The 25,151-nt window shown below is 37.9% G+C and overlaps 1 protein-coding gene across 7 annotated transcripts in view; it reads left to right on the forward strand.

Annotated features, from left to right (window-relative positions):
* The window catches only part of TFDP2 (transcription factor Dp-2), a 171,666-nt gene that overhangs the window by 30,920 nt on the left and 115,595 nt on the right, over nt 1–25,151 (forward strand). For 3 of the 7 annotated variants that reach the window (XM_067737623.1, XM_067737621.1, XM_067737622.1), the window contains exons 2-3: nt 8,338–8,452; nt 16,474–16,540. The exons of 1 other annotated variant lie outside the window; for it this stretch is intronic. In XM_067737623.1, coding sequence (XP_067593724.1) covers nt 8,438–8,452; nt 16,474–16,540 — 82 coding nt within the window. In that variant the 5' untranslated portion in view covers nt 8,338–8,437. Of the gene's footprint in view, nt 1–8,337; nt 8,453–16,473; nt 16,541–24,693; nt 24,812–25,151 lie in introns of those variants that run through there. 3 more of the 7 variants (XM_067737626.1, XM_067737630.1, XM_067737628.1) reach the window with 3 other exon arrangements.

Genomic DNA, 25,151 nt, shown 5'->3' on the forward strand with positions numbered 1-25,151 from the left:
ACAATGAACGTAAAAGCAATTATCTTTTTCTTTTTAAGTGTAAGATGTTGATGGTTTCTTAGAAGGGGCAGCTTGTAAATTTTAACTCTTGGGACTTCCCTGGTGGTCCAGTGGGTAAGACTCTACGCTCCCAATGCAGGGGGCCCGGCTTCAGTCCCTGGTCAGGGAATTAGATCCCACATGCCTGCCACAATAAAGAGTTCTCATGTTGCAACTAAGAAGTCCGCATGCCTCAACTAAGAGTGCGTGCTGCAACTAAGAAGTCTGCGTGGCGCAACTAAGAAGTCCGCATGCTGCAATTAAAGACCCAGGTGCCACAACGAAGATCCCGTGTGCTGCAACTAAGACCTGGGGCAGCCAAAAAAAAAAGAAAAGTTAACTTTTGCCTACTGTTCTTTTCACCTTAAACATCAGTGAAATTAAATATACCCTATTAGAAAATTTTTCCCATTTTTTGAAATTAATGAACACAGATATAATGCTGGCTCCAAAACACTTTTTGTTCATGACAGGAAAGTGACACACACATTCTGCTATGTAGCTTAGTGGCATTTCGGATGTGTGAATGTGTTCAATGTTTATATGTTTTCTCATTTTCTGCTACCAAGTCATATTAAATGAGATTATCATATATTATTAAAGCATGAAAATAAATAAAATATTGAGTACATAATTAATTTAATGAATATTTCTTAAAAAGCAAACAAAAAACAAATATTTCTTGAGTTCCAACCATGTGCCAGACACTGGGTATATAATAAGTGAACAAAATGGATAGGGTTGGGAATTTCTTGGAGGTCCAGTGGTTAGGACCTCCAGGGAATTAGGAGTGCTTTCACTCCGAGGACCTGGGCTCTATCCCAGGTCAGGGAGCTAAGATCCTGCAAGGCGTGCAGTGCGGCCAAAAAACAAACAAACAAAATAGATAGGGTCCCTGCCCTCGTGGGATTTACTCTTCAGTTGTAGAGATGGGCCACAATCTGATAATCACACAAATAAATAATGACAACCAGATGTGTACTATGAAAGGAGAAGGTAGGAGAGCATTAACTGGAGACTCCTGACCTAGTCTGGGTAATGGGAGAAGGACAGTTTTCCCTGAGAAAGTGACATTTGAGAAGAGATCTGAAGGAAGGAGCGTTAACTGCTGGGGAAAGTTTCAGGCAGAGAGAACAGAATGTGCAGAGGCCCTGAGGCAGGAGAGCCTGTCTTTGAAGAACGGAGGGGAAGGCCAGTGGACCTAGATGAGACAAGGATATGGGAAAGTGTTTCAACACAGAGCTGGCAGGGTGGTCAGAGAGCAGATCAAACACTGAGGATTGAGTCACTAAACTGTGATTACTGTCACCAGTGTAGAAATGTAGGAAATCTAAATGTCCATCAGTAGGTGACTAGTGACATAAGTTACGGTGTAACAATGTAAAGGAATACTATATAGCTGTAAAAAATGAGGAAGTTTACTACGTACCCAGAAAAATAAATGTAAATTTAATACTGAAATTTAAATAAAGAACCTTTAAAAAGGGGAAAAACCTGACCCAATGATATATGATTTGTACTATATGAAAATAATTCTTTTGGTATAGTAAGTTATCCTTTTATATATGGATTTATTGTAATAGTAATTATGTATTTTGTTTTATTTTGAGGATATATTTATTGTATTTCAAGGCAAATATATTTTACAAATTAGCATAGTAGTTAAGAACATGTCTGCTGGTCTAAGATCCTGACTTCATATTCTAGCATTGCCATTTACACAGTTGATTAACTGGGCAAATTACTTCAACTCTCTAAAGCTCAGTTTTGCCATGTGTAAGATGCGAACAGTAATAACATTTACCTGATAGAGTTGTGATATGAATTGAATGAGATTATATAGGTGAAGCACTTAGATGTGCTCATCACCTAGGAAAAAGTTACATACTGTCACTTTTTATGAAAATATCTTCTCATTAATACCATTTATCAAAAGTTAGAGTGCAGAAAGAGAATACTGAAGAAAGTTATATCAAAAATTTATGGTAGGGCTTCCCTGGTGGTGCAGTGGTTGGGAGTCCGCCTGCTGATGCAGGGGACGCGGGTTCGTGCCCCGGTCTGGGAGGATCCCACATGCCGCGGAGCGGCTGGGCCCGTGAGCCATGCCCGCTGGGCCTGCGCGTCCGGAGCCTGTGCTCCGCAACGGGAGAGGCCACAGCAGTGAGAGGCCCACGTACCGCAAGAAAAAAAAAAAAAAATTTATGGTAGTTGCCTTTCAGAGGCGGGATTATGGCTGCTATTTGTTATCTGTGTTATTGTTGTGTATATTTTCCAAAGTTTGAAACGTGAGCATGTATTTAAAATTACTATTGCCTTCCATTGAAATATGCTGGCTTTGCTGAAATTTAATTTTTAGTAACATCTTTTTCAGCAGTGTGAGAAAGTCTACAAACCCCGATTCAAGTGATGTTAGTTCTGTAAATGTATTCATAATTATTTTTGCTTTCTTCCTTATATTTTGATTAACGTTGTACCAATTTAAAAGGCTTTGTGCCCACAGCTGCTAAGTTGTGATTGGAAAGGAAAGGGGCTTGCATTTTGAGACCATCTGTGGGAGTTGAATTGTCTGAGTCTGACAAGAGATCATGGCAGATGGTGAGGTCACTAAGATTGACTTTTTGAGCTTGACATAATGTGTTCATGAAGCTGGAAGAAGAAATCTGACTTAATTTTTTACCCAACAGCAGAGCATGGTGACAGGAAGAGTACAATCGTTGAGTCTAGATGAAACATAAGGCATCAGTGCACATGACTGGTTTATCTTTGAGAATCACCAATACTGCCAAAGATGGCAGTTTCTTGAAACATTCAGTGCTGCACTTATTTACTTTCTAGGCCCTTGATTTAAGTCATATACTGCAAATGAAGACAGTGTAAAAGAAAGATAAAAGCTTTAAAAATACTTAGAAATGTATATTTTTAATTAAAAGGTTATAGGCTATCACTCAAAGCCTGTACAGCATACTTTTCATTTTTAATTGAATGAAGATGTCTGTTGCAATCCCATTTCTTTTTATAACATTTATCTTAATGTCATTTTATATCATTTAAATTACACTTGAAGGTTTATGCTTCCTGTTTCTGTCATCTACTAGGACGTCTCCAGTACCTGGATTCGTGTTTTGCCCATAGTGGGTATTCAGTAAATGCTGGATAGATAGATAAATTAATGAAGGAAGTTATTGCCGACTCTTGTTAATTTTAGATGAGTTTTTCTTAACCACAGTTAAACACTTGTTTTTTCTCCTTTAAACTTGGATTTAAATGTAATAGCATTGTAAACTTGGATTTAAATGTAATAGCATTTTACCACATTTAAATGTATTTATCACTTCAACTACATGTGAATTAAGTATTATTTATTTTGGAGGAAGAAACCTTAATTTGTCATGAGTCAGTGAACCACTTTTTTCTTTAACATTGATTACCTTTTGCTAGGCAGTGTCCTAATTATTTTCCAAGTCTTGACTCATTTAATTAAGTAGATGTACTAATACTGTTTTGTAGATGAAGAGATTGAGGCACAGAGATATTAATGTAAATGTGCTCAAAATATTCATGTACTTTGGCTCTATTTCAAACTTTTATCATTTAGGTAACATTTAGAGGTTGCAGTTTATGCTTATCTTTGGTGAGAAGATACGAAGGGAATACTAAACAAAATTGTGTTTTGTCTTATTAAGCTCAGTTAATGTGACTACAAAGTATTTTTATTGGTTGCCTCCTGTTACAGTGTGTTGAAATAGTAACACCCTGTTAATTTCTTCTTGTTTGCATGAGTAACAGTGTCACTCAACAACCTGGCCCTTAGGAAATATAATCCCATACTGAACATTGAGTATAATAAGGAAGCAGATGCATGGAAACAAGGAGCACTAGCCATTACAAGCATACTCTGGAAACGAAGTAATGGGGAGGGGGGAAAACGGCATTTACTAGCTGAATCTAGTAGCCCAGCCCAGTGATGGTCTGCTTATATTTCATTGGCTAGAATTATGTCATGGTCAACCCATCTGAGGGGGAGACAGAATGTAGTAGTTTCAGTTGGGCATATTACTACCTTCAGCTTCTCCTAAGGAAGAGGAGGAAAATGATACTGGGTAGGCAACAGGATCTGCCTTAGGTAGATACAGCAGGTTTCTAAAATTTAGCAAGTACTTTGGGTAGAAAAGAGTCTATTTTGTTGTTGTTATAACTATATTTCAATAGGTCATAAGACCATCTAAAAAATATTTAAAACTGATTTTTTTTGGCTGTTTGGAGTGTTCAGTTTTTATGTATTTATAAATTGGAGGACATTTGTTACATTGCCTTGGGTGATACAGTTGCTTTTCACTTTGACACAATGTATCTAACTTACTCCTAATGAAACAGCACAACTCAGATGGGACTTGAGTCCCAGATTGGGACTTGAACCCACAAGTTGAGACTCAAACCCAGCCAAAACCCAGACTGGGACTTGAACCCACTGTCTTTTAATTGAGATCACACATCTTGTCTCAGGATGTAATGAAGCGCAGGTTCTTTATGTCTCGTCACAGAAAGAATTTAGTGAGAGGCAAAGTGATAGGTAAGAAGTGGATTTATTTAGAGAGATACACATTCCGAAAACTGAATGTGGTCCGTCTGAAAAGGTGAGAATGGTCCTGGGGAAAACACACTCCACAGACAGAGTGTGGGCCATCTCAGAAGGCAAGAGGCCCCAAAATATGGAGTGGTTAGGTTTTATGGGCTGAGTAATTTCATAGCCTAACGAGTGGGAGGATTATTCCACCTCTCTAGGAGAAGGGATGGAGATTTCCAGGAATTGGGCCACTACTGTCCACTTCTTGGCCTTTTATGGTTGGCCTCGGAACTGTCATGGCGCCTGTGGGTGTGTTGCTTAGCATATGCTAATGTATTACAGTGGGCCTGTAATGAGGCTCAAGGTCTCCTGGAAGTCGATCTTCTGCCCTCTTGGACCTAATTGGTTCTAACCTGTTTTATGTCGTAACCTCAAGGGCTATGTCATTCTTTCAAAGGTTGTGCCCTGCCCCCTTCCCTCCTGTTTCACTAATATAACCCTGAAAAACTCTGTATACCTATTTTTCAAATGAGGACACTGAAGCTCAAAGAGGTTAAGTCACTTGTTCAAGGTCACACAGCTAATAAGTGTCAGAGCTCAGACTGAGCCTAAGTTAAAAAAAGAAAAATCATGCTCTTTTCACTCTGCTACACTGCTGCTTATTATATGTCTACTTCAAGCAGGACACTTAGAACCAGTTGTTATTTTAATTTTTTTTTCCTATTTCATTAATTCTTTTTTTTAAAAATTAATTTATTTATGGCTGTGTTGGGTCTTCATTGCTGTGCACAGGCTTTCTCTAGTTGCGGTGAGCGGGGGCTACTCTTCTTTGCGGTGCGCGGGCTTCTAATTGCGGTGGCTTCTCTTGTTGCGGAGCATGGCTCTAGGCACGTGGGCTTCAGTAGTTGTGGCACGTGGGCTCAGTAGTTGTGGCTCGCGGGCTCTGGAGCGCAGGCTCAGTAGTTGGGGTGCACAGGCATAGTTGCTCCTCGGCATGTGGGATCTTCCCGGACCAGGAATCGAACCCGTGTCCCCTGCATTGGCAGGCAGATTCTTAACCACTGCACCATCAGGGAAGCCCCCTATTTCATTAATTCTTACTCTTCTGTTTCTTTTCTTCTTTCTTTGAGTTCCCACTGATCTTTTAAAAAGCTTTTAAGTTGATTACTTAATGAATGAAGAGAAGTGTAAATTTACTTCTAAGTACTATTTCAGCTGCACTTTACCTTTTTTTATTATTGTTTTCATTGTCATTCAGTTCTAAACATTTTAAATTTCCTTCTCTAATTCATGGATTGTTTTAGCCATGCTATAGTTTTATTTTCTAAATATACAACTTTAGAAAAAAATGACTCCTAATTTAATTTCATTGTGGTCAGAGACCATAATCTGTATAATATTGTCTCTGAAATTTGTTGCTACTCCGTTGGTGATTTTGTATGTGGACAAATTTTGTAAGTCTGTGCTTAAAGAGATGTTTCATATCTGTTAGCTACAGAGTTTTATGTAGATATATTAAACTTGCTTAAAATATTAATCTTCAAAATGCAATACTTACATTTTAGCCTTAAATTCCTTAGTGTGACTATGTCAGGTAGTTTGGTGAATGGGATGTCATGAACTTGTGCTTTTTTATTTACGTCATATTTGTAACACTGAAGAGGACATAACAAGTAACTGATAAATGTGAAGCAGTGCCATTGTGGGAACTTGATTTTCATATTAGGTCATGACAGACGTGAACAGATCTGCAGCTACAGTGGGAAAGCAAAAATCACAGTCGTAGTTCAGGTCTTGCTTGTGTTTTTAAATATATGTTTTCTTTATCATTGAAAAATTACATTGCTTTACTGAAAAGTAAAACCATCTCCCCACCCCCCCAACCCCCAACAGTTTGACTTGTAGATTCAAATTCTAGCAGAGAAGGCGGACATATGGAGCCTCCATTTCTTTAAGCCCCTATTATTTATGGCCTTTTTGAAGTGAAATTTTATTTTATCCTTCCCCTTGAATGTCTTATAAAAGTTTTAATTTGGAAATTTTTTTTTTTTTTTTTTTGCGGTACGCGGGCCTCTCACTGTTGTGGCCTCTCCCGTTGCAGAGCACAGGCTCCGGACATGCAGGCTCAGCGGCCATGGCTCACGGGCCCAGCCGCTACGCGGCATGTGGGATCTTCCCGGACCGGGGCACGAACCCGCGTCCCCTGCATCGGCAGGCGGACTCGCTACCAGTGCGCCACCACGGAAGCCCAATTTTGAAATAATTTTAAAATAAAAGTGGCAGAAATAGGGCAGAGACCTACCTGAGTACCCTTCACCCAGATTCACCAATTGTCAACATTTTGCCACATATGCTTTATCACTCCCACTTTCTCCATATATAGAGATTATATTTTTTTTTCATCATTTGAAAGTAAGTAGCTCCTATCATACCCTTTCACTACTAAATATTTTGGTATATTTTTTCTAAGAATGAGGACATTTACTTAAAAAAAAGAGCACAATCCTCTGATCAAAAGCAAGAAATGAAACAATAGTTATCTAGCCTGTGGACCATGTTTTGATTTCTCCAATTGCCCTTGGTCTTCATAGCAATTATTTTTTGTGGTTCAGAATCCAGTCCGGGATCATGCATTAAATTTAATTTTCATATGACTTTAGTCTTTTAAAATCTGGACTGTTTCTTTAAGCCTCCTTTGTCTTTCATGATTCTAATTTTTTTTAAGAGCTCGGGCCATTATTTCATAGAATGTCTCTCAATTTGAATTTCTCAGTTGCTGCCTCATGATTAGATTTAGATTATACGTTTTGGGAAATACCTCAGAAGGGATACTGTATCCATTGCAGTGCACTTGAGGAGATGCATGATGTTGGTTTGTCTCATTGTTGGTTGTCATTTGGTAGCTTTGATCACCTTGGATGAAGTGGTATGTGCCAGGTTTCTGCACTGTAAAATTGGAATTAAGAGGTATTTTGTAGGGAAATATTTCAAGACTATGTAAATATCCTTTTGCTCACCAACTTTCATCTACTAGTTTTAGCATCTTTTGGTGATTCTTGCCCAATCCATTAATATCACAGTGTTTACAAATCGGTAGTTTTCTAACTGCTTCATTTCTTTATACATATTAGTTGGCATTGTATTGCAGAGAAGAGCTTTCCCTTCCTCCTCGTTATCTGTTTCTATCAGTATGGACTCCTGGATTATTATTTAATGGATTTAGAATCTGTTCTAGTCTGTTGCTATCAGTATATACTTAGGTGCTTAATTGCCCCTTTAAACTGGCTTAAGTTGTCCCTTTAAGTTGTAGACCCTTTAAGCTGGCTCCTGTATACTTTTCGTAGGTCTCCATCATTTTTTCGAGCCCATACTTACTTTAGGTACAACACAATGTTCTAGGTTTATCTTATACATTACCTGCCCAGTGCTGGGAGTGGCTGTTTCTCCAAGAAGCCCTGGTGTTGCTTTCAGTGGATTATCTAAAACACCACGGTATAATATTTCAAAGCCCAGTCTTTGTCACTTCTTAGCTGAGTTGATTTGGTCAAATTATTTAACATCTCTAAATCTCAATTTTTATCTGGAAAATGACAGTTAGAATGGTACCTATCTCACAGTGTTGTTGTGAGGGTTAATTTAGATAATTTAAAGAAGAATGCATGCCACATAGTAAATATGACATAAATTGCTTATTATTATTATTACATTATTATTCCCTTTTTTCCCTTTAACAGGATGTTCTTTTAAAGAATATTGAAGACGAAGTTTTTTGTTTTCTTTTGGTTTTTTGTTTTTTAATGGCTTTACAGAATTTTAAATTGAATACAATTTGACATGACGGCAAAAAATGTAAGTATCTGTAAAATTTTAAATGTAAGTATTTAAAAAATGAGTTGTACTTTTTCGTATGCATATTTGCTTTGTCATTCTGATTAATGAAATTCAGTTTACCGGCATTAGTTGATCACTGTTTTTGTTCCTGCAAAGAATGAGATAGTAAACTTTAACACTGTTGAATATTGTGCCAGGTTGCTCCATCTCAACAGCTGCAAAATTGCTATCTCCAGAAGGTTTCCCACTCCCCCACCCCTCCTGTTTTGTGTGCTGTGATAAATTTGTTTTGGTGCTTGCTGGAGACTTACTTGGCATTATTGAGAAAAATCACTGTTTTCTTTGGCTCACATTTTTTCTTTTGGGTTTACTCTTGGAAGTGTGTACAGTCAGATGTTATTCAGAAGAAGCTTGCTGTCCTCCATGAGATGATTTCTGAGGGAACATGAGACTTAGCTTTTTTGGAGAAGTTATTTCTGTTTTTCTTTTGCTTAAGGCTCTCACTTCTGAATCTACTTCCTTTCAAGTTACATTCTTATTATCACCCTGTATCAATGGATTTATTTCCAGTCATGGTGAAGGATTATGCCAGAAAAGAAATACTACAACATATAGGGAAATAATTTATTATAATTACTGTTCCCAGATTTTGTTGGAATATTTGATTACAGGTAACAGAAACCAGCTTGGGCTACCTTAAACAAAAAGGGAATTTATTATAAAGATACCGGATGTCTCAGGGAATTCAAGAGAAGGAATTTAGTGGGTCCTCAGAAAGATCTGGGTCCAGAAACTTGAAATCTACCAGGAATCGAAGCAGTATTTGGTTTCCATTTGTCATCTCTATTTGTTTCTGTGCATTGGCTTCATTACTCTCTGTCTCTCTGCAAAGCATCTTCCTCAGTTCTCAGTCAGCATCTTGATCTGCTTGTTACAGTACCAGCCTATTCAGAGAGAGAGAGAGAGAGAGAGAGGGGTGAGGGAAATGGGGGCAGGCAGCCTGACAAATCCTGTCTGCCTCTGTCAGCTCTAATTTCAGACTCCTTGGGAAGGACCTCTGGCACTACTCCAGCCTGATATCTGCTAGTAGTTTGGCTAGTTGTGATCAGAGGCAAGTGTTACATTGTATAAAAAGATCTTGTGAGCCAGACAGATAGTTCCAGATACTACCCATTATACATTTAAAGAAGGGCATCAAAAACAAACAAACAAAAAACAGCCAAAACCCAAAAAAACACCCTGATTACTTATCTCTATTTTCCCATTATTGACCTTGCTTTTAACACACAGGAGTAGCTATAAGCAGATATAGACTTTGGTTCATTATCATCTAATTAATTATTTTAGCATAAATTATCAGGAGTAGTCTGCTTTTTAAAAATTTTTTTTCATTGGGGTACATTTGTTTTACAGTGTTGCGTTAGTTTCTACTGTACAGCGAAGTGGTGTTGAGTTCCCTGTGCTATACAGCGGGTTCTCATTATTTATCTGTTTTATACATATTAGTGTATATATTGTCAATCCCAATCTCACAGTTCCAGCTTTCCCCCCTTGGTGTCCATACGTTTGTTCTCTACATCTGTGTCTCTATTTCTGCCTTGCAAACCGGTTCATCTGTACCATTTTTCTAGATTCCACACATATGGGTTAATATATGATATTTGTTTTTCGCTTTCTGACTTACTCTGTATGACAGTCTCTAGGTCCACCCACGTCTCTACAAATGACCCAATTTCATTTCGTTCGTGTGGTATATGTACCACATCTTCTTTATCCATTAAGAGTAGTCTGTTTTAATCTATGGCTCTTGTATATATTCGTTTAAGTGCTGTCTGGGGAAAAGAAGAAGCAAATTTTTAGTCTGTGTATTGGGAATTTTCTTCCAGGATATTTCCTTGATTTTCCCTCCTCTAGAAAAAAGAGAATATAAAAGTTATCCTGAGCAACAAGATGGTTAACATTCAAGTAGCAAGTATATTTTGGCTTAAAAATGTACCTTAAATCTTCCTAGCCATATGTACAGTTTGCTATATTAAAAGCTGTTTCCCTAAAGTAACAAAGCATTTGAACCAGTGGTAACTATTCTCCCATTATTTCATTTGTATATTTGGAAGTAATCAAAGAGTATGCAAACAGTTTCTCTTTCCGCTACAGCAACCTAGGGGGAAAGGGCTACGTCATGAGCTGACCCTCTTCGGATTCCTTGGAGTTGGGGACATGGAGAGGTCAGGCCTCAGACTGGGCTGAAGCATGTGGGAAAGAATTGAAATAGGCTAAACATCTAATCAAGTTCGCTAGCCATTCTGCAGTAGATAAGAACATTTTTGTGACTTTTAATATATTTTGTCGAGGTACTTACGGGAAGGCTCATACCAGTTTACAATACCATGAACAACTCGTTCTCATCTCCCCCCTCCCTATCTCTCTCCAACAAATAGATGTGTCTGACGCTGTTCCGGGCTCCTACCTTCTTGGGGTTTATAGTGTAGTGAGAGAAGATGGTAAATATATAATGTCAGGTAACGATAATAGTTGTGAAGAAAAATAAAACAGGGTAAGAGGAGAGAAAGTGACAGCGATGAGGGAGATCTCTTTCAACGAGGTGTTCAGAAGAGTCCTCTTTAAGGAAATGATGTTTAGACAGAAGAATGCTCTTCAGTCTCAGTGCAAGAAGAAGGAGCCAGCCATGTGAATATCTGGGGAAAGAGCATTCCAGGTAGAGGCCGGAGAAAGTGAGGCTGTTCAAAGAGCAGCAAAGGACCAGTTGATAAGACGGAACAGAGTAATTAAGCCGGGGAGAGTGCGAGGCTCCAGGTCATGGGGAGCCTCAAACACTGGGGTGAGCAGCGTGTGTTTTAAATGTCAGTGGGGAGCTATTGGAGGTTTTGAGGATGGTTTCATGTCCTGACTTAGGATTTGCAAAAGCTTGTCTGGCTGCTGAGTGAATAGACTGCAGAGGGGCATAGTAGAAGTGGGGAACTCATTTGGTACTTGTCCCAGTAGTTCAGACATCAGAGTATGGTGACTTGAGCTGGGGTAATGATATTAGAGATGGGGAAAAGTAGTTGAATCTAAGATGTATTTGAAGGGACAGCCACCAGGACTTATTGAGTAATTAGGATATGGGGACAGGGAAGAGGTTAAAGATTTCTCAGCATTTGGCTTGTGTAACTGGGTAAGTGCCTTTGCGGTTTAATGAGAAGAGGAACCCTTGGGGAAGTGCAGGATTTTGTGGCAAACTCAAAAATTGTTTTGAATATATTAAAGTTGAGGGACCATGAAAACATCCAGGTGGAGATATTGACCAGGCAGTTAATATAATGATTAATAATGACTCTGGAGCTCAGGGGAAAGCTTGGGGCTGCATATAAAAATTTTGGAGTCATTTCATATTAGATTGATTATTTTAAAGCAGTATGATTCCATGAGATTATATAGTTCATGCGTGGCTAGAGAATACATAAGGACCAAGGTCTGAATGCAGGGAATATCCAACAACTGGGGAGGAGGAGAGGCAGCAAAGGACACTGAAGGAATGGACAGAAAGGAAGGAAAGAACGTTACCCTGATGATGTGGAAGCCAAGTGAAGACGGTGTTTCAGGAAGTGGGGGTGGAGTGATAATTGTGTCACATGCCGCTGAAAAGTGACTCTTAGATATAGAAGAGATTGCGCAGGTTTTATGGAAGAATTATTATTATTATTGTTATTTTTGTGGTATGCAGGCCTCTCACTGTTGTGGCCTCTCCCGTTGCGGAGCACAGGCTCTGGACGTGCTGGGCTCACGGGCCCAGCCGCTCCGCGGCACGTAGGATCCTCCCGGACCGTGGCACGAACCCGTGTCCCCTGCATCGGCAGGCGGACTCTCAACCACTGCGCCACCAGGGAAGCCCTGTGGAAGCATTATTAAACATATGTTCAAATATTTGCATCTTCAGTTCCTGTTTCTCATTTTGCATTTCTCTTATGAGAACAGTTTTTTGTGAAACGTTAGTTTTGCCTCAGCCATGCCATCCTAGGTCTCTTATGGTTGCAGGTGTTAGAAACCCTATTCAGAATCACTTAAGGCAAAACGTGGAATGTGTTGATTGGCATAACTGAAAAGTCTGGAGTGCTCTGGCTTCAAATACAACCGGGTTCAGGGAAATGATAGGCATCAGGGCTCTGCCTCCCTTTTTCCAACTCTTGGCTCTATATTGTGGCATAATAGCCTACATTGGCCTTATAATGCTTCTCTCAGAAGAAGAGAGGGAACTTTTCTTTTTTAGTATTTATATTTCAAATTCCATGGAGGAGCTTTTGTTAACTCTGCTTGGCCCACACGCTTAGACAAGTAGAGAAGGAAGTAGGGTACCATAAGTGGTTTGCTGCTTCACTGTGGGTCATGGGTCCACTCCTATTGTCATAGCACATTTGAGGCTCCAAGATGAACAGCCCTACCAGAACTGCAGGGAGTGTGGGGTGTTTCATCTTGCAAAAGGAAGTTCTGCAGAGCTGATTCATTGTATCTGGGACAAAATTGTTATCAGGTAGTATCTAGTATCCAGTGATACTCTTCTAGTATCTCCAAAAATGGAGATGTGTTCTCACTTAAGTTCACTTAGTATACAATAAAGAATTTGAAAGATGCTTTGAGGTGTAATTTTTTGCCTTGTCAAAGAATCTTTTAACAATATGTAAGCCATAATACTCATTACAGAAAAATTAGAAAGTACAGATAAAGAAAAGAAACTAGCCTAGAGATTATCAGCAAAATTCTGCCTAAGAACACATCTGGTATATACACAAATATATATATATATATATATATATATATATATATATATATATATATATATACACAAACCAAAATCTATGTATACTATATTTTTTTAATAAAAATGAGGCCAGACTGTTTTGTAACCTACTATTTAGCTTAGTCTCTATGATGAAAACCTTTTATTGTCTTGATAACTCTGTAACATCATGTTAAATTGCTCTTTTATGTTATCTATTCTGTGGACATTACACTAGTTTCCTAATATTGGCCGTTATTTCCATTTTTTCTCTTTTTTTTTAACTTTTTGTTTATTTTTGTTTACTCATTGGATTATTTCCATGAAACAAAAGTCTTATGAAATTACTGGCCCAAAGAGTGTGTACTTTTTGGACTCTTGATTCATATTGCTAAATTGCATTTCAGAAAGGTTGCACCAATTTACATATTCACCGGTGGTGTATGAGAGTGCCATTTATTTCCCTTTATTTTCTTTCTAATCTTGGTCAATCTAATCAGCAAAAAAATGGTATGTAATTTACTACATTTCTCTAATTGTTAGTTAGGTCAAATTGGTATTCTCTGTGTTTATTGGTCATTTGTGTCTCTCTTATGAATTGTCTAGGTCAGTGTTGAAGTAGTAAGGCCATTGCCCTTTGAATTAACTACCCAAACTTGAATATTGCTTTGCCATTAACAAACATGTTCACATAATTATTTAATTTGGTCTAAAGAGCTGTCTGAGTTGTACACATGTGTATTGTCATTCTCATTTTGCAGTGACTGTTCTAAGAATACCTTGCTTGTGAATGAATGGTAGAGCTGAACTTTGACCACAGACAATCTTGCTTTGAATCTTTCAGTTATATCAGTCTGAAATGTTAAAGATCAGTGAAATTATAATGCTGTTATTGGGGAATATCGTTTGACTCTTAACATTTGGGCTTTGGATATTTTTTATTCAATAGACATTTAGTGACTGCTTACAGTATGCAACACAGTGTTTGAATATCCTGATAGAAAACTTTTCTCAGGATCTTATTAGATGAAAAATTTTATATAAAATCAGTTTACTTTTTTCTCTTGATCTGAGAAACATTATATAGAAAGATCCTTTTTAAATGGACAGAATAAAGAAAGAATAGCTAATATTTTTAAATGCCTTTCCTACCCAACTTTTTCTACTTGCATATCTACTTTTTCTTTGAATCTTTAAACTATACAGTGTTTATGAAAGCAGAAATTAATACATTTTTGAAGTTTTAATTAAATAAATTTTAGTAGTATTTATTTAAGCTCTGAATACAAACACCTCCCCTCCATCCATTAGACCAAAAGTACACACACTGTTGATTTACAATTGACTTTTATCTTTTTGGGGTATAACCTGTTGTTCACTAAGGTGCAGGTGTACAGCTGCTTAAAACATTTCCTAGTTCGTTTGCTACTTCACTTAGAAGCAGCAAAAGTTAAACAGTAAGAGCAGGTGTTTAAATGTAACAGTAATCCAGTAACTGAACTCTCGTCTGTGAATATGTGGTTTTGGTTGAGGTTTTTGCCGTTATCTTTGTATAATAACAAAAAGGTATAAACGGATACTTTTGAAGTTATTGTAATGTATTAAATAATCACATTGTATGAAGCATGGAATATATTAAAGGCTGTCTTTGCCTTCTTTGCTTTCTGTGTACAGTAGAGCACCAACAAACATTTCGCCTTTCTCTTTTTTTGTAGTAGAAGAGCTTAAAAAGGAGAGGCATGTTAGTGATCACAGTAAACTCTTGGCATTTACAAATTGAACGCTTAACGTTAGTATTTGTGAGCAGCTCTGGAAATCCATGCAGTGGTATTTTGTTGGAAATTGTGTTGCAAAAGGTTTACTTCTCATAGAATACTTACGAGAAGCTAGACAGGATTAAGGATCTGCACCATTATCTACATAGAATTAAGAGGCTATGTTTTAGATGCCTCTGTCTTCAGCCGCTTCCATAAAAATTTAATATGAGATGCCAGACATAGGTTTGCATCAGAATTACTTTTCTATGATGTGAGCGATATGTAGAAATATTTCTGGTAGCATCTCTTGAAAAAAAGAAATAGCTGTTAGTAGAACATCTGAATTCCTAAATAATGAAATAATTAGCTCTTATATTATGAAATTATAAAGTATCAAATGAGTGGTTTTGAAGAATATACAGTGTTAAAGCAGTGGATAGTTTAAAAACATAAAGCAAGTACACAGATACAAACTTGCAGAACTACGTGTGCCTTAAAATCCTTTCGGTGTGTTAGTACTTTGAGGGGATGTTTGGGGTACCAAATTAGCGTGGATGTTTCAAGGTTACAAATCTACAAGGATTAAAACAATAATACAGTAGTAACAGTAGAACCATTTATTGGATACTTGCTTTGTGACAAGTTTTTAAAAATAGAGGGTTTTTTCCTGCTGGCTCTATCTATAATGAAATTTTAAAACTCCGCTTGCTGATACTACCATATTCAGCTTATGATTCCAAGTAGTCCAGTAGACATCACATTAAAAGAAATATATTGTCTAAAGGAGAATTTATGAACACACTTGCTTTAGGTAGTCCCTCAAGTATCTTACAAACAGTAATGAACATTAAAATGGATGGAGCACTTTGTGCCAAGCCCTGTGCTTTACATGAATTCTTTTTCTTAATCTTTCTAACAACCTGAATTGGTAAGCACCTTTAGCGGCCTCTAATTTATGGACGAGGAGACCGAGATATAGAGAGCTTGTGTGACTTGACCACGGCCATACACATAGTGGGCTTGATGAACTGCAGGATGAACCCAAGGCCAGTGGACCTCATGTCTGCGTTATGGTATTAATGGTCTTTATTTGGTCCATTACAGGTCATAATGTTTAAAAGCATTATATACAGTGATTGTGAACAGTAAAAATTAAGGGCAGCAATGAGGGTGGAATTTTGGTATATCTTTTGCAAACTTCATGGTTGCCAGATTACTTGCTTTCAAAAAAAAACCATCAGTGAAATCTGTAGATCTCACATCTGCTCATAAGTAACATTATTTCATTAATTTTTATCTTGATCTGGACAGTGCATTATTTTTCCCATTTCAAGCAAAATGACAATGTTTTAATCCAGCTCCTATAGTTGATATCATTAACTCATCTTTATGTGACAATGTATAATATTTGATATGGACCTCTGGTGGAAGGTTATTAATAATAGCTTATTAAGTGATCACATATTATTTAAGATCCTATGTATAATTTTTTAAACTGTTTTATTCAGGTTGGTTTGACTTCTACAAATGCAGAATTAAGAGGATTTATAGATCAGAATCTCAGTCCAACAAAAGGTAAGGACAGTTGAATAAAAATTTTCTGCATTGAGCTAGTTTTATTGCATTTGCTATATAAAATAAACAGTTAAATGAAGAATTACTTTATGTATAATAATTATATAATATTACTGTGTTATATTCCAAAGAACTGTCATATTCCAAAGAACTTTTATCATATAAAAGTCAGTTACCTCTGAGAGGTGGAGAGAGGGGGAGGGAGAGAGAGAGAGAGAGAGAGAGAGAGAGAGAGAGAGAGAGAGAGAGGGAGAGGGAGAGAGTTTTGAGAGACCCTATTTGCTAGTGGTTTAACTTTTAAGGAATACAGTAGAATGAATGAATATATATGTAATTCCTTTGTGTAAAGTAGATGGTTTACTGGGGGAATGCTTATATCAGAAATCTGATCCATCCATACAAGAATTTGTGCAGGACACTTGTCAGTATCTTTCACCATATATCGTTCAACAGTATCTTTTAGTATGTAGAAATAACATCTGAAATCTTTATGGTTGAAATGATATGGTGTTTGGGATTGGCTTCAGAATAATCCAGTGAGGGAAGAAGAGTAAAGTGAGTGGAATTATAGATAAAACAGAATTCTCTGTGAGTTGGTTAATGGTTTAAGCTGGGTGATAGTTATACGGGGTTTCATTATTCTTGTCTCTCTTCCTTTGTATATGTTTAAATTTTTCCATTATACATATATAAAGGTAAAAACAAAAGTGTCTACTGTTACAATACAGATAGCTATGAGAGAAACATCAGCTTCCTCAAAGGCTTTATGTCTAAGGTGGGCTATGTATGTCTAAGGTGGAGAGAAGGCTAGAGAAATCTGTATTTCAGTATAAAAATTGCTAGTTTAAGAGTAGAAATGGTCTGTAGAAGTATTCTAAGAATTAAAATGTATTATGAAGCAATGAAAGAGATACTTGAAGCCTTGATGCTTGTCATTTTTTCCCCAGTTTTTTAAAATTGTGGTAAAACACACATAACATAAAATTTACCACTTCAACCATTTTTAAGTGTACAGTTTGGTGGCATTTAAGTACATTCATATTGTGCAACCATCAACACCATTCATATCCGTAACTCTTCATCTTGCAAAACTAAAATTCTACGCCCATTAAACAATTTCCTATTTTCTCCTCCTCCTTTAAACCTCTGGCAAGAACCATTCTACTTTCTGTATCTATGATTTTCACTACTCTACGTACCTCATATAAGTAGAATTATACAGTATTTGTCTTTTTGTGACTGGCTTATTTTGCTTAGTGTCCTCAAGTTTCACCCATGGGGTAGCATATGGCCGAATTCCCTTCCTTTTTAAGGCTGGATACCATTCCATTTTAAGTATGTACCACATTTTGCTTATCCATTCATCCATCAGTGGACACATGGGTTGCTTCCATATTTTAGCTATTGTGAGTGATGCCGCTGTGAACTGGGAGTACAGATATCTTTTTGAGACCCTGATTTAGTTCTTTCGGATATAGTCCAAAAGTGGAATTGCTGGGTCATATGTCATATGGGTCAAATAACAGAATTATTTTTAATTTTTTGAGGAATTGCCATTTCGATTTTTACAGCAGCTGTACCATTTTACATTCCCATCAACAGTGCACAAGGGTTCCAGTTTCGTCACATTCTTGCCAACACTTAACTTATTATAGCTATCGTTATAGGTGTGAAGTGATATCTTATTGTGGTTTTGATTTGCATTTCCCTAATGACTAGTAATATTGAACGTATTTTCATGTGCTTATTTGCTATTCATATATCTTCTTTAAAGAAATGTCTACTCAAGTCTTTTGCCCGTTTTTGAATTGGATTTTTTGTTCTTTGTTGTTGAGTTCTAGAAGTTTTTATGTTCTGGATATTAATTCCTTATGAGATAAATGATTTGCAAAAATTTTCTCCCATTCATCAGGTTGTCTTTTTGCTTCCTTGATAGTATCCTTTGATGTGCAAAACTTCTTTGTTTTGATGAAGTCCAGTTAATCTATTTTTTCTACTATTGCCTGTGATTTTGGTGTCATTTCCATTTAGTGGTTGCCAAATCCAGTGTCACGAAAATTTCCCCCAATGTTTTCTTCCATGAATTTTAAAGTTTTAGCTCTTTGGTTTAGGTCTTTGATCCATTTTGAGTTAATTTTTGTATATGATACAAAGTCAGGGTCAAACTGACATAAGGATATCCAGTTTTCCCAGTACCATTTGTCAAAAAGACTGTCCTTTGACCATCGAATGGTCTTAGCACCCCTGTCAAAAATCAGTTGGCCATATATGTGAGGATTTACTTCTGGACTTTTTATTCTATTGCATTGGTCTATATGTCTGTCCATATATCAATACCATAATGTTTTAATTACTGTAGTTTTGTAGTATGTTTCAAAGTCAAAAAGTGTGAGTCCTCCTACTTTATTCTTCTTTGAGATTGTTTTGGCTATTTAGGATCTCTTGCAATTCCGCATGAATTTGAAGATTACATTTCCCATTTCTGTGGAAAAGGCTGTTAGATTTTTTAAAAAAATTTATTTATTTATTCATTAACTTTTGGCTGCATTGGGTCTTCGCTGCTGCACGCGGGCTTTCTCTAGTTGCAGTGAGTGGGGGCTACTCTTTGTTGCGGGGCACAGGCTTCTCATTGTGGTGGCTTCCCTTGTTGCAGAGCACAGGCTCTAGGCGTGTGGGCTTCAGTAGTTGTGGCACACGGGCTTCAGTAGTTGTGCCTCGCGAGCTCTAGAGCGCAGGCTCAGTAGTTGTGGCTCACGGGCTTAGTTGCTCAGCGGCATGTGGGATCTTCCCGGACCAGGGCTCAAACCCGTGTCCCCTGCATTGGCAGGCGGATTCTTAACCACTGCGCCACCAGGGAAGCCCAGGCTGTTAGATTTTTGATAGAGATTGCATTGAATCTCTAACTCACTTTGGTTTTATTGACATCTTAACAATGCTATGTCTTCTTATGTATGAACATATTCAATTTGTCTAAGCCTTCTTTAATTTTACCATTTCTTTTTGAAGTCATGAAAAGGTTCTGGAAATAGTGGTTGTAGCTATATAACCTTGTGTATATACTGGAAATCAGTGAATTTTTGGGTATGTGAATTATACCTTGATTTAAACAAAAAACATTTTCTTCAACTTAATCTGTCCTTCCAGCCCTCATTTGTTTTCCCCATCATTATCAGACTTCTTGAAAGAAGCTATACACTTACAGTCCCATTCTCAGCTTTCATTCTCTTCTCTGCCCAATGTAATCTGGCTTTTGACTCCATTAATCCATTGAAACTGCCCTTGATTTTGTCTTTTTTTGTTTTCGGTTTATCAGCTTTTGGCACAGTTAATGTGCCCCCCACCCTTTAAAAATAACCTTTTAATTTTAGAACAGTTTTAGGTTTATAGAGAAATCACAGAAATAGTACAGAGAGGTCTCATAAACCCCTCACTCAGTTTCCCTACTGTTGACATCCTACATTATTCTAGTACAGATTTTATAATGAATGAGCCAGTATTGATACATTATAATGAATACAAGTTCATACTTTATTCAGACTTCCTTAGTCTGTAGCTAATGTCCTTTTTCTCTTCCAGGAGAGCATTCAGGATACCATGTTACATTTCATGATCATGCATCCTTTGCTTCTTTTGGCTGTGACAGTATCTCAGACTTCCCATGTTTTTAATAACTTGACAGTTTTGAGGTGTACTGGTTAGGTATTTTGTAGAATGTCCCTGAATTGGGATTTTTCTAATTGTTTTTCTCATACTTAGATTGGGGTTATAGGTTTTTGAGAGAAAGACCACAGAGATAAAGGGCCATTTTCATCACAACATATTAAGGGTATCAACATGACTTATCATTATTGGTGTGAGCCTTGGTCACTTGGCTGATGTAGTGTTTGTCATGTTTCTCTACTGTAAAGGCACTCTCTGTAAAGGCACTCTCTACCCCTTCCCCCTTTCCATACCATAGTCTTTGGAAGGAATTCATTATGTGGAGCCCACACTTGAGGAGTGGAGAGTTTGCTCCACTTTTTTGAGTTGTGAATATCTACGTGATTTGTTTGGAATTCTTCCACCCTAGATTTGTCTCTTCTCCCCCATTTATTTATTTAGTTAGTTAATTCTTTCTTTATACCAGTATGGACTCATGGATATTTGATGTACAGTCTGGGTCATAGTCTAATACTACTTCAGTTTTTTTGCTCAAATTGTTAGGACTATGGCCTTTGGGAGCGTGCAGTTGCTTTTCTGTGTCCCTTTGACATATTTCCAGCCCATTCCTCAGATCAGCCATTTTCCGAAAGAGTCCTGATTCCTTTTTATAGAGAATGTTGTTAGAAATCAAGGTCTTGGTGCTAAGCGAGCTCATCGTTACTAGGGTGGTGTCTTTCTTTTTGAATCACTGTTTTTCTTTGTGTCTGTGATACCACACTTTTTCAGTCTTACAGGAAGCAGTACAGTGTAGTGGTTAAGAACAAGGGCTCTGGAGGATGAGGGTGTAATCTTGGTTGCACTTCTTATACTCCACCAAATGTGTAAATCTGAGCAAGGTGATCTCTAAGCCAAAATGTCACATCTGTAACGATGCAGATAATAATGGTAAATTGCTCATAGTGTATGTAAGGATTAAATGAGGTAGTGCACGTAAATCACTTAGTACAACCCTAGCACATAGTAAGCATTCATTAAGTGCTTACTCCTTTTCCTCTTGTTAATATTTTCATCTTCCTTTTTGGCCATTCCCTTCAGTCTACTCTCCTAGCTCTTCTTTTGTTTGTCTTCTAAATGTTAGTGTTCCATGGTTTTTTGTTGTTGTTGTTGTTTTTTGTGGTACGCGGGCCTCTCACTGCTGTGGCCTCTCCCGTTGCGGAGCACAGACTCCAGACGCGCAGGCTCAGCGGCCATGGCTCACGGGCCTAGCCGCTCCGCGGCATGTGGGATCCTCCCGGACCGGGGCACAAACCCGTGTCCCCTGCATCGGCAGGCGGACTCTCAACCACTGCGCCACCAGGGAAGCCCTCCATGGGGTTTTTGTCTTAGTTTTTTTTCCTCATCTTGTACATTTTCCCTAGGCAATTTCATCTATTCTCACTGCTTTTACTTTGTGTATGATTGATTCTCAAATCTGTACCTCCGGCCCAAACCTTCGTATTGAGTTTTTGTATGTTTAACTGCTTATGGGACACCTTCATTTGAGTAACTTATATGCATCTCAGACTCAGTCTGTCCATAATTAAAGTGATTATTTCACCCTCTCAAAACCTACTTTCTCTTTTCTTTATCTTACTGGATAGTACAGTAGTACCTTTCACCCTTTGCCCAAACCAGAAACTGAAGCATCATCTTTGACTCCTTTTTTGACCTCTCTGCTCCCAGTCAAATCACTTACAAGACTTGTTGATTCCAGCTACATATCTCAGTTCTCCCCACCCGCTTTCTCTATTCCACTGCTATTATCTTAGTTCAGACTACGATAAACTATTTCCTGGATTACTGTAGCTATTTTACTTGCTTTGAGATTTTATGTCTTTCTATTTCATTCACTGTACTATAGCTACATACTTTTTCTCAAACACAAATCTGAACAAGTCTTCCCCAGTTAAAAAAACATTTTTTGTTCCTTATTGCCCTCAAGATAAAGTCCAAACTCCAGTTTAAAAGATCCTTCATGATATGGTTCTTGCTTTCATCTTTAGCCTTATCTCAGACATTTATGCTTCTGCTACACTGAACTACATTCTCTCTTGTCTGTCTGTCCCTCTTCTCCCTCCCCTCCCCTCCCCTCCCTTTTCTCTCTCTCTCTCTCTCTCTCTCTGTCTGTCTTTCTGTATTCTCTTCTCTGTACCTATAATGCCATACCTCTCTGACAGCATCCTCACTTCATTCCTGATAGATATACATTTCACCTGGCTAATTTCTGTTCATTCCTAGCATCTAAGTTTAGGTCTTACACCCACTTGGCCCATAAGCCTCTAATACTCTCTACTTATCCTGATTGCAGTATTTATCACACTGGACTTTAATTTTACTGATTTACTTATTGGTCCCCACCTGACTCCATGAAGTCAGAGACTTTTTTATCTTATTCATCACTGTTTCTGTAGAATAGATACTTCAAAGTAACTATTCCATAGTAGCTGTCCCAAACTGGAAATTTGTTGAAAGAATGCGTGTCTTTCCTTCTACCTATAATTCCCTTGGCCACTGGGCAAATTCCTGTTTATGCTTTAAAATCTAGCTGAGCACAAATTCCTCTGTACCTCCTTGTTACTGAGCCTCCTTTGTGTTAACCTTTGGACCCTGTAGATACTTTGTGATTGTCCTTATCACATTATATTGTGTTTCTTTATAAGATTGTCCTTTCTTTTTTTACTAGACTCTGAGCTCTTTAAGGACAGCGTCTTTTTTTTTTATATATATAAATGTATTTATATTTTATTTACTTTATTTTTGGCTGCATTGGGTCTTCAGTTGCCGCGTGCAGGCTTTCTCCAGTTGTGGCGAGTGGGGGCTTCTCTTCGTTGTGGTGAGCACGGGCTCTTGTTGCTGAGCACGGGCTCTAGGAGCACATGCTTCAGTACTTGCAGCACGTGGGCTCAGTAGTTGTGGCTTGCGGGCTTAGTTGCTCCGCGGCATGTGGGATCTTCTTGGACCAGGGCTCGAACCTGTGTCCCCTGCACTGGCAGACGGATTCTTAACCATTGCACCACCAGGGAAGCCCAGGGTCTTTTTTCATATTTTTGTCTTTAGAGTCTAGCTTGGCATCTAGCGCAGTTATATATATTCAGTAAATTTTTAAAAGTTTATTTTTTATTGAAATATAGTTAATTTACAACATTGTGTTAGTTTCTGGTGTACATCAAAGTGATTCAGTTATACATATAAATATATTCTTTTTCATATTATTTTCCATTATAGGTTATTACAAGTTATTGAATATAGTTCCCTGTGCTATACAGTAGGACCTTGTTGTTTATCTATTTTATATATAGTAGTTTGTATCTGCTAACCCCAAACTCCTAATTTATCCCTCCCCTCCCTTCCCTTTTGCATACTAAGTACATATTGAACTGCAAGAGCTTGTTTTGCCATAGCATTTCCAGACTTTTAATGCAAATATTTACTTATCTAACCTTTGAGAAATGTATAAAGAAGGAACTTGCCTTGAATGCCTTTTGAAACAAAGTGTTAAGGTATTCAGTGAGGAAGGTTTCTGAGCTTTTTGTCTTAGGGCATCTATCTAAGAGTTGGAGGTCTAAAAGTTACATAATTAATTAAAATAAGAACAAGCCTGAAGATGATTTTATTCTGCCATAACCAGGCGAGTAGCAGAGGATTCGAAAGCAGTTGAGTATTCATATATCCTTGTCATAAATCATGTAATTGTGTATTATTTTTTATTTTATTTTACTTTATTATAAATTTATTTCCAGCTGTGTTGGGTCTTCGTTGCTGCGCATGGGCTTTCTTTAGTTGAGGCGAGCGGGGTCTACTCTTCATGGCAGTGTGTGGGCCTCTCATCGTGGTGACTTCTCTTATTGCAGAACATGGGCTCTAGATGTGTGGGCTTCAGTAGTTGTGGCTCTCGGGTTCAGTAGTTGTGGCTCGTGGGCTCAGTAGTTGTGGCTCACGGGCTCTAGAGCGCAGGCTCAGTAGTTGTGGCACATGGGCTTAGTTGCTCCGCGGCATGTGGGATCTTCCCAGACCAGGAATCGAAACCATGTCCCCTGCATTGGCAAACAGATTCTTAACCACTGCACCACCAGGGAAGCCCTGTATTATTTTTTTAAATGAAAGAAAAAGATAGTGTAACTCAGGGCTTCATTATCTCTAGTGTTGAAAGCCCAGCGGAACCTTTGTTGAAGTCAGGGATTCCTTCATTATCTGAGAGGTACATGCTGTTTCTTGGGCTATATCTTTGGGTGGTTCTGGCATGTGAAAGAGGCCATATTTGCCTGTAAGCTGTATGCGTTTCTCAGGCAGCTGCTGTGGGCTGAATTGCTTGTGTCTCTGCAGGTAGATGAGCCCTGCCGTGTATCCTCCTCTTGCTCCTTTATGTCCTCAGCAGAGCTAGCAGTGCCACCTTGCCAGCTCCTTCATTGCTTGCACATCAGATTGAAAATATGTGTATCTTTTACTCACTGCCAGTTCTGCACTGTCCAAGAGATTGCAGTAGCCTACAGCTATGGAAATGACAACCTACTAAAAGGAATGCAGCAACTCAAAAGAGGGAATATCCCTGGATAATCAGATTCCTCCTATGGAGGCAGAACTAATGGAAAGGTAAGAGAGAGCATGACAGGAAGAAAGAAGAATGGAACTCTCAAGAGGATACAGTTGGAACACCAAGAAAGTTGTTTTGGAACTAAAAATATATTCACAAGTCTTGAATCTAAGGAAGATTAAAAACAAAAAAATGGCCAAAGATGTACCATGAGCAAAACAATATTGATACTAAATAAATATACTAACAGCCTCAAGCTATTAAAGGGACAAAGAGAAATATTGTATTGTGATGAAAGGAACAATCTACCCAACAATCCAATTTTTAGGAAATGGGCAAAACTTATGAATAAACAGTTCACCGAAAAATATTAATGGTTCTTAACACAGATAAAAAGGC

The sequence above is a fragment of the Pseudorca crassidens genome, chromosome 5, assembly GCF_039906515.1.
Source record: "Pseudorca crassidens isolate mPseCra1 chromosome 5, mPseCra1.hap1, whole genome shotgun sequence".
Taxonomy (NCBI): Eukaryota; Metazoa; Chordata; class Mammalia; order Artiodactyla; family Delphinidae; genus Pseudorca; species Pseudorca crassidens.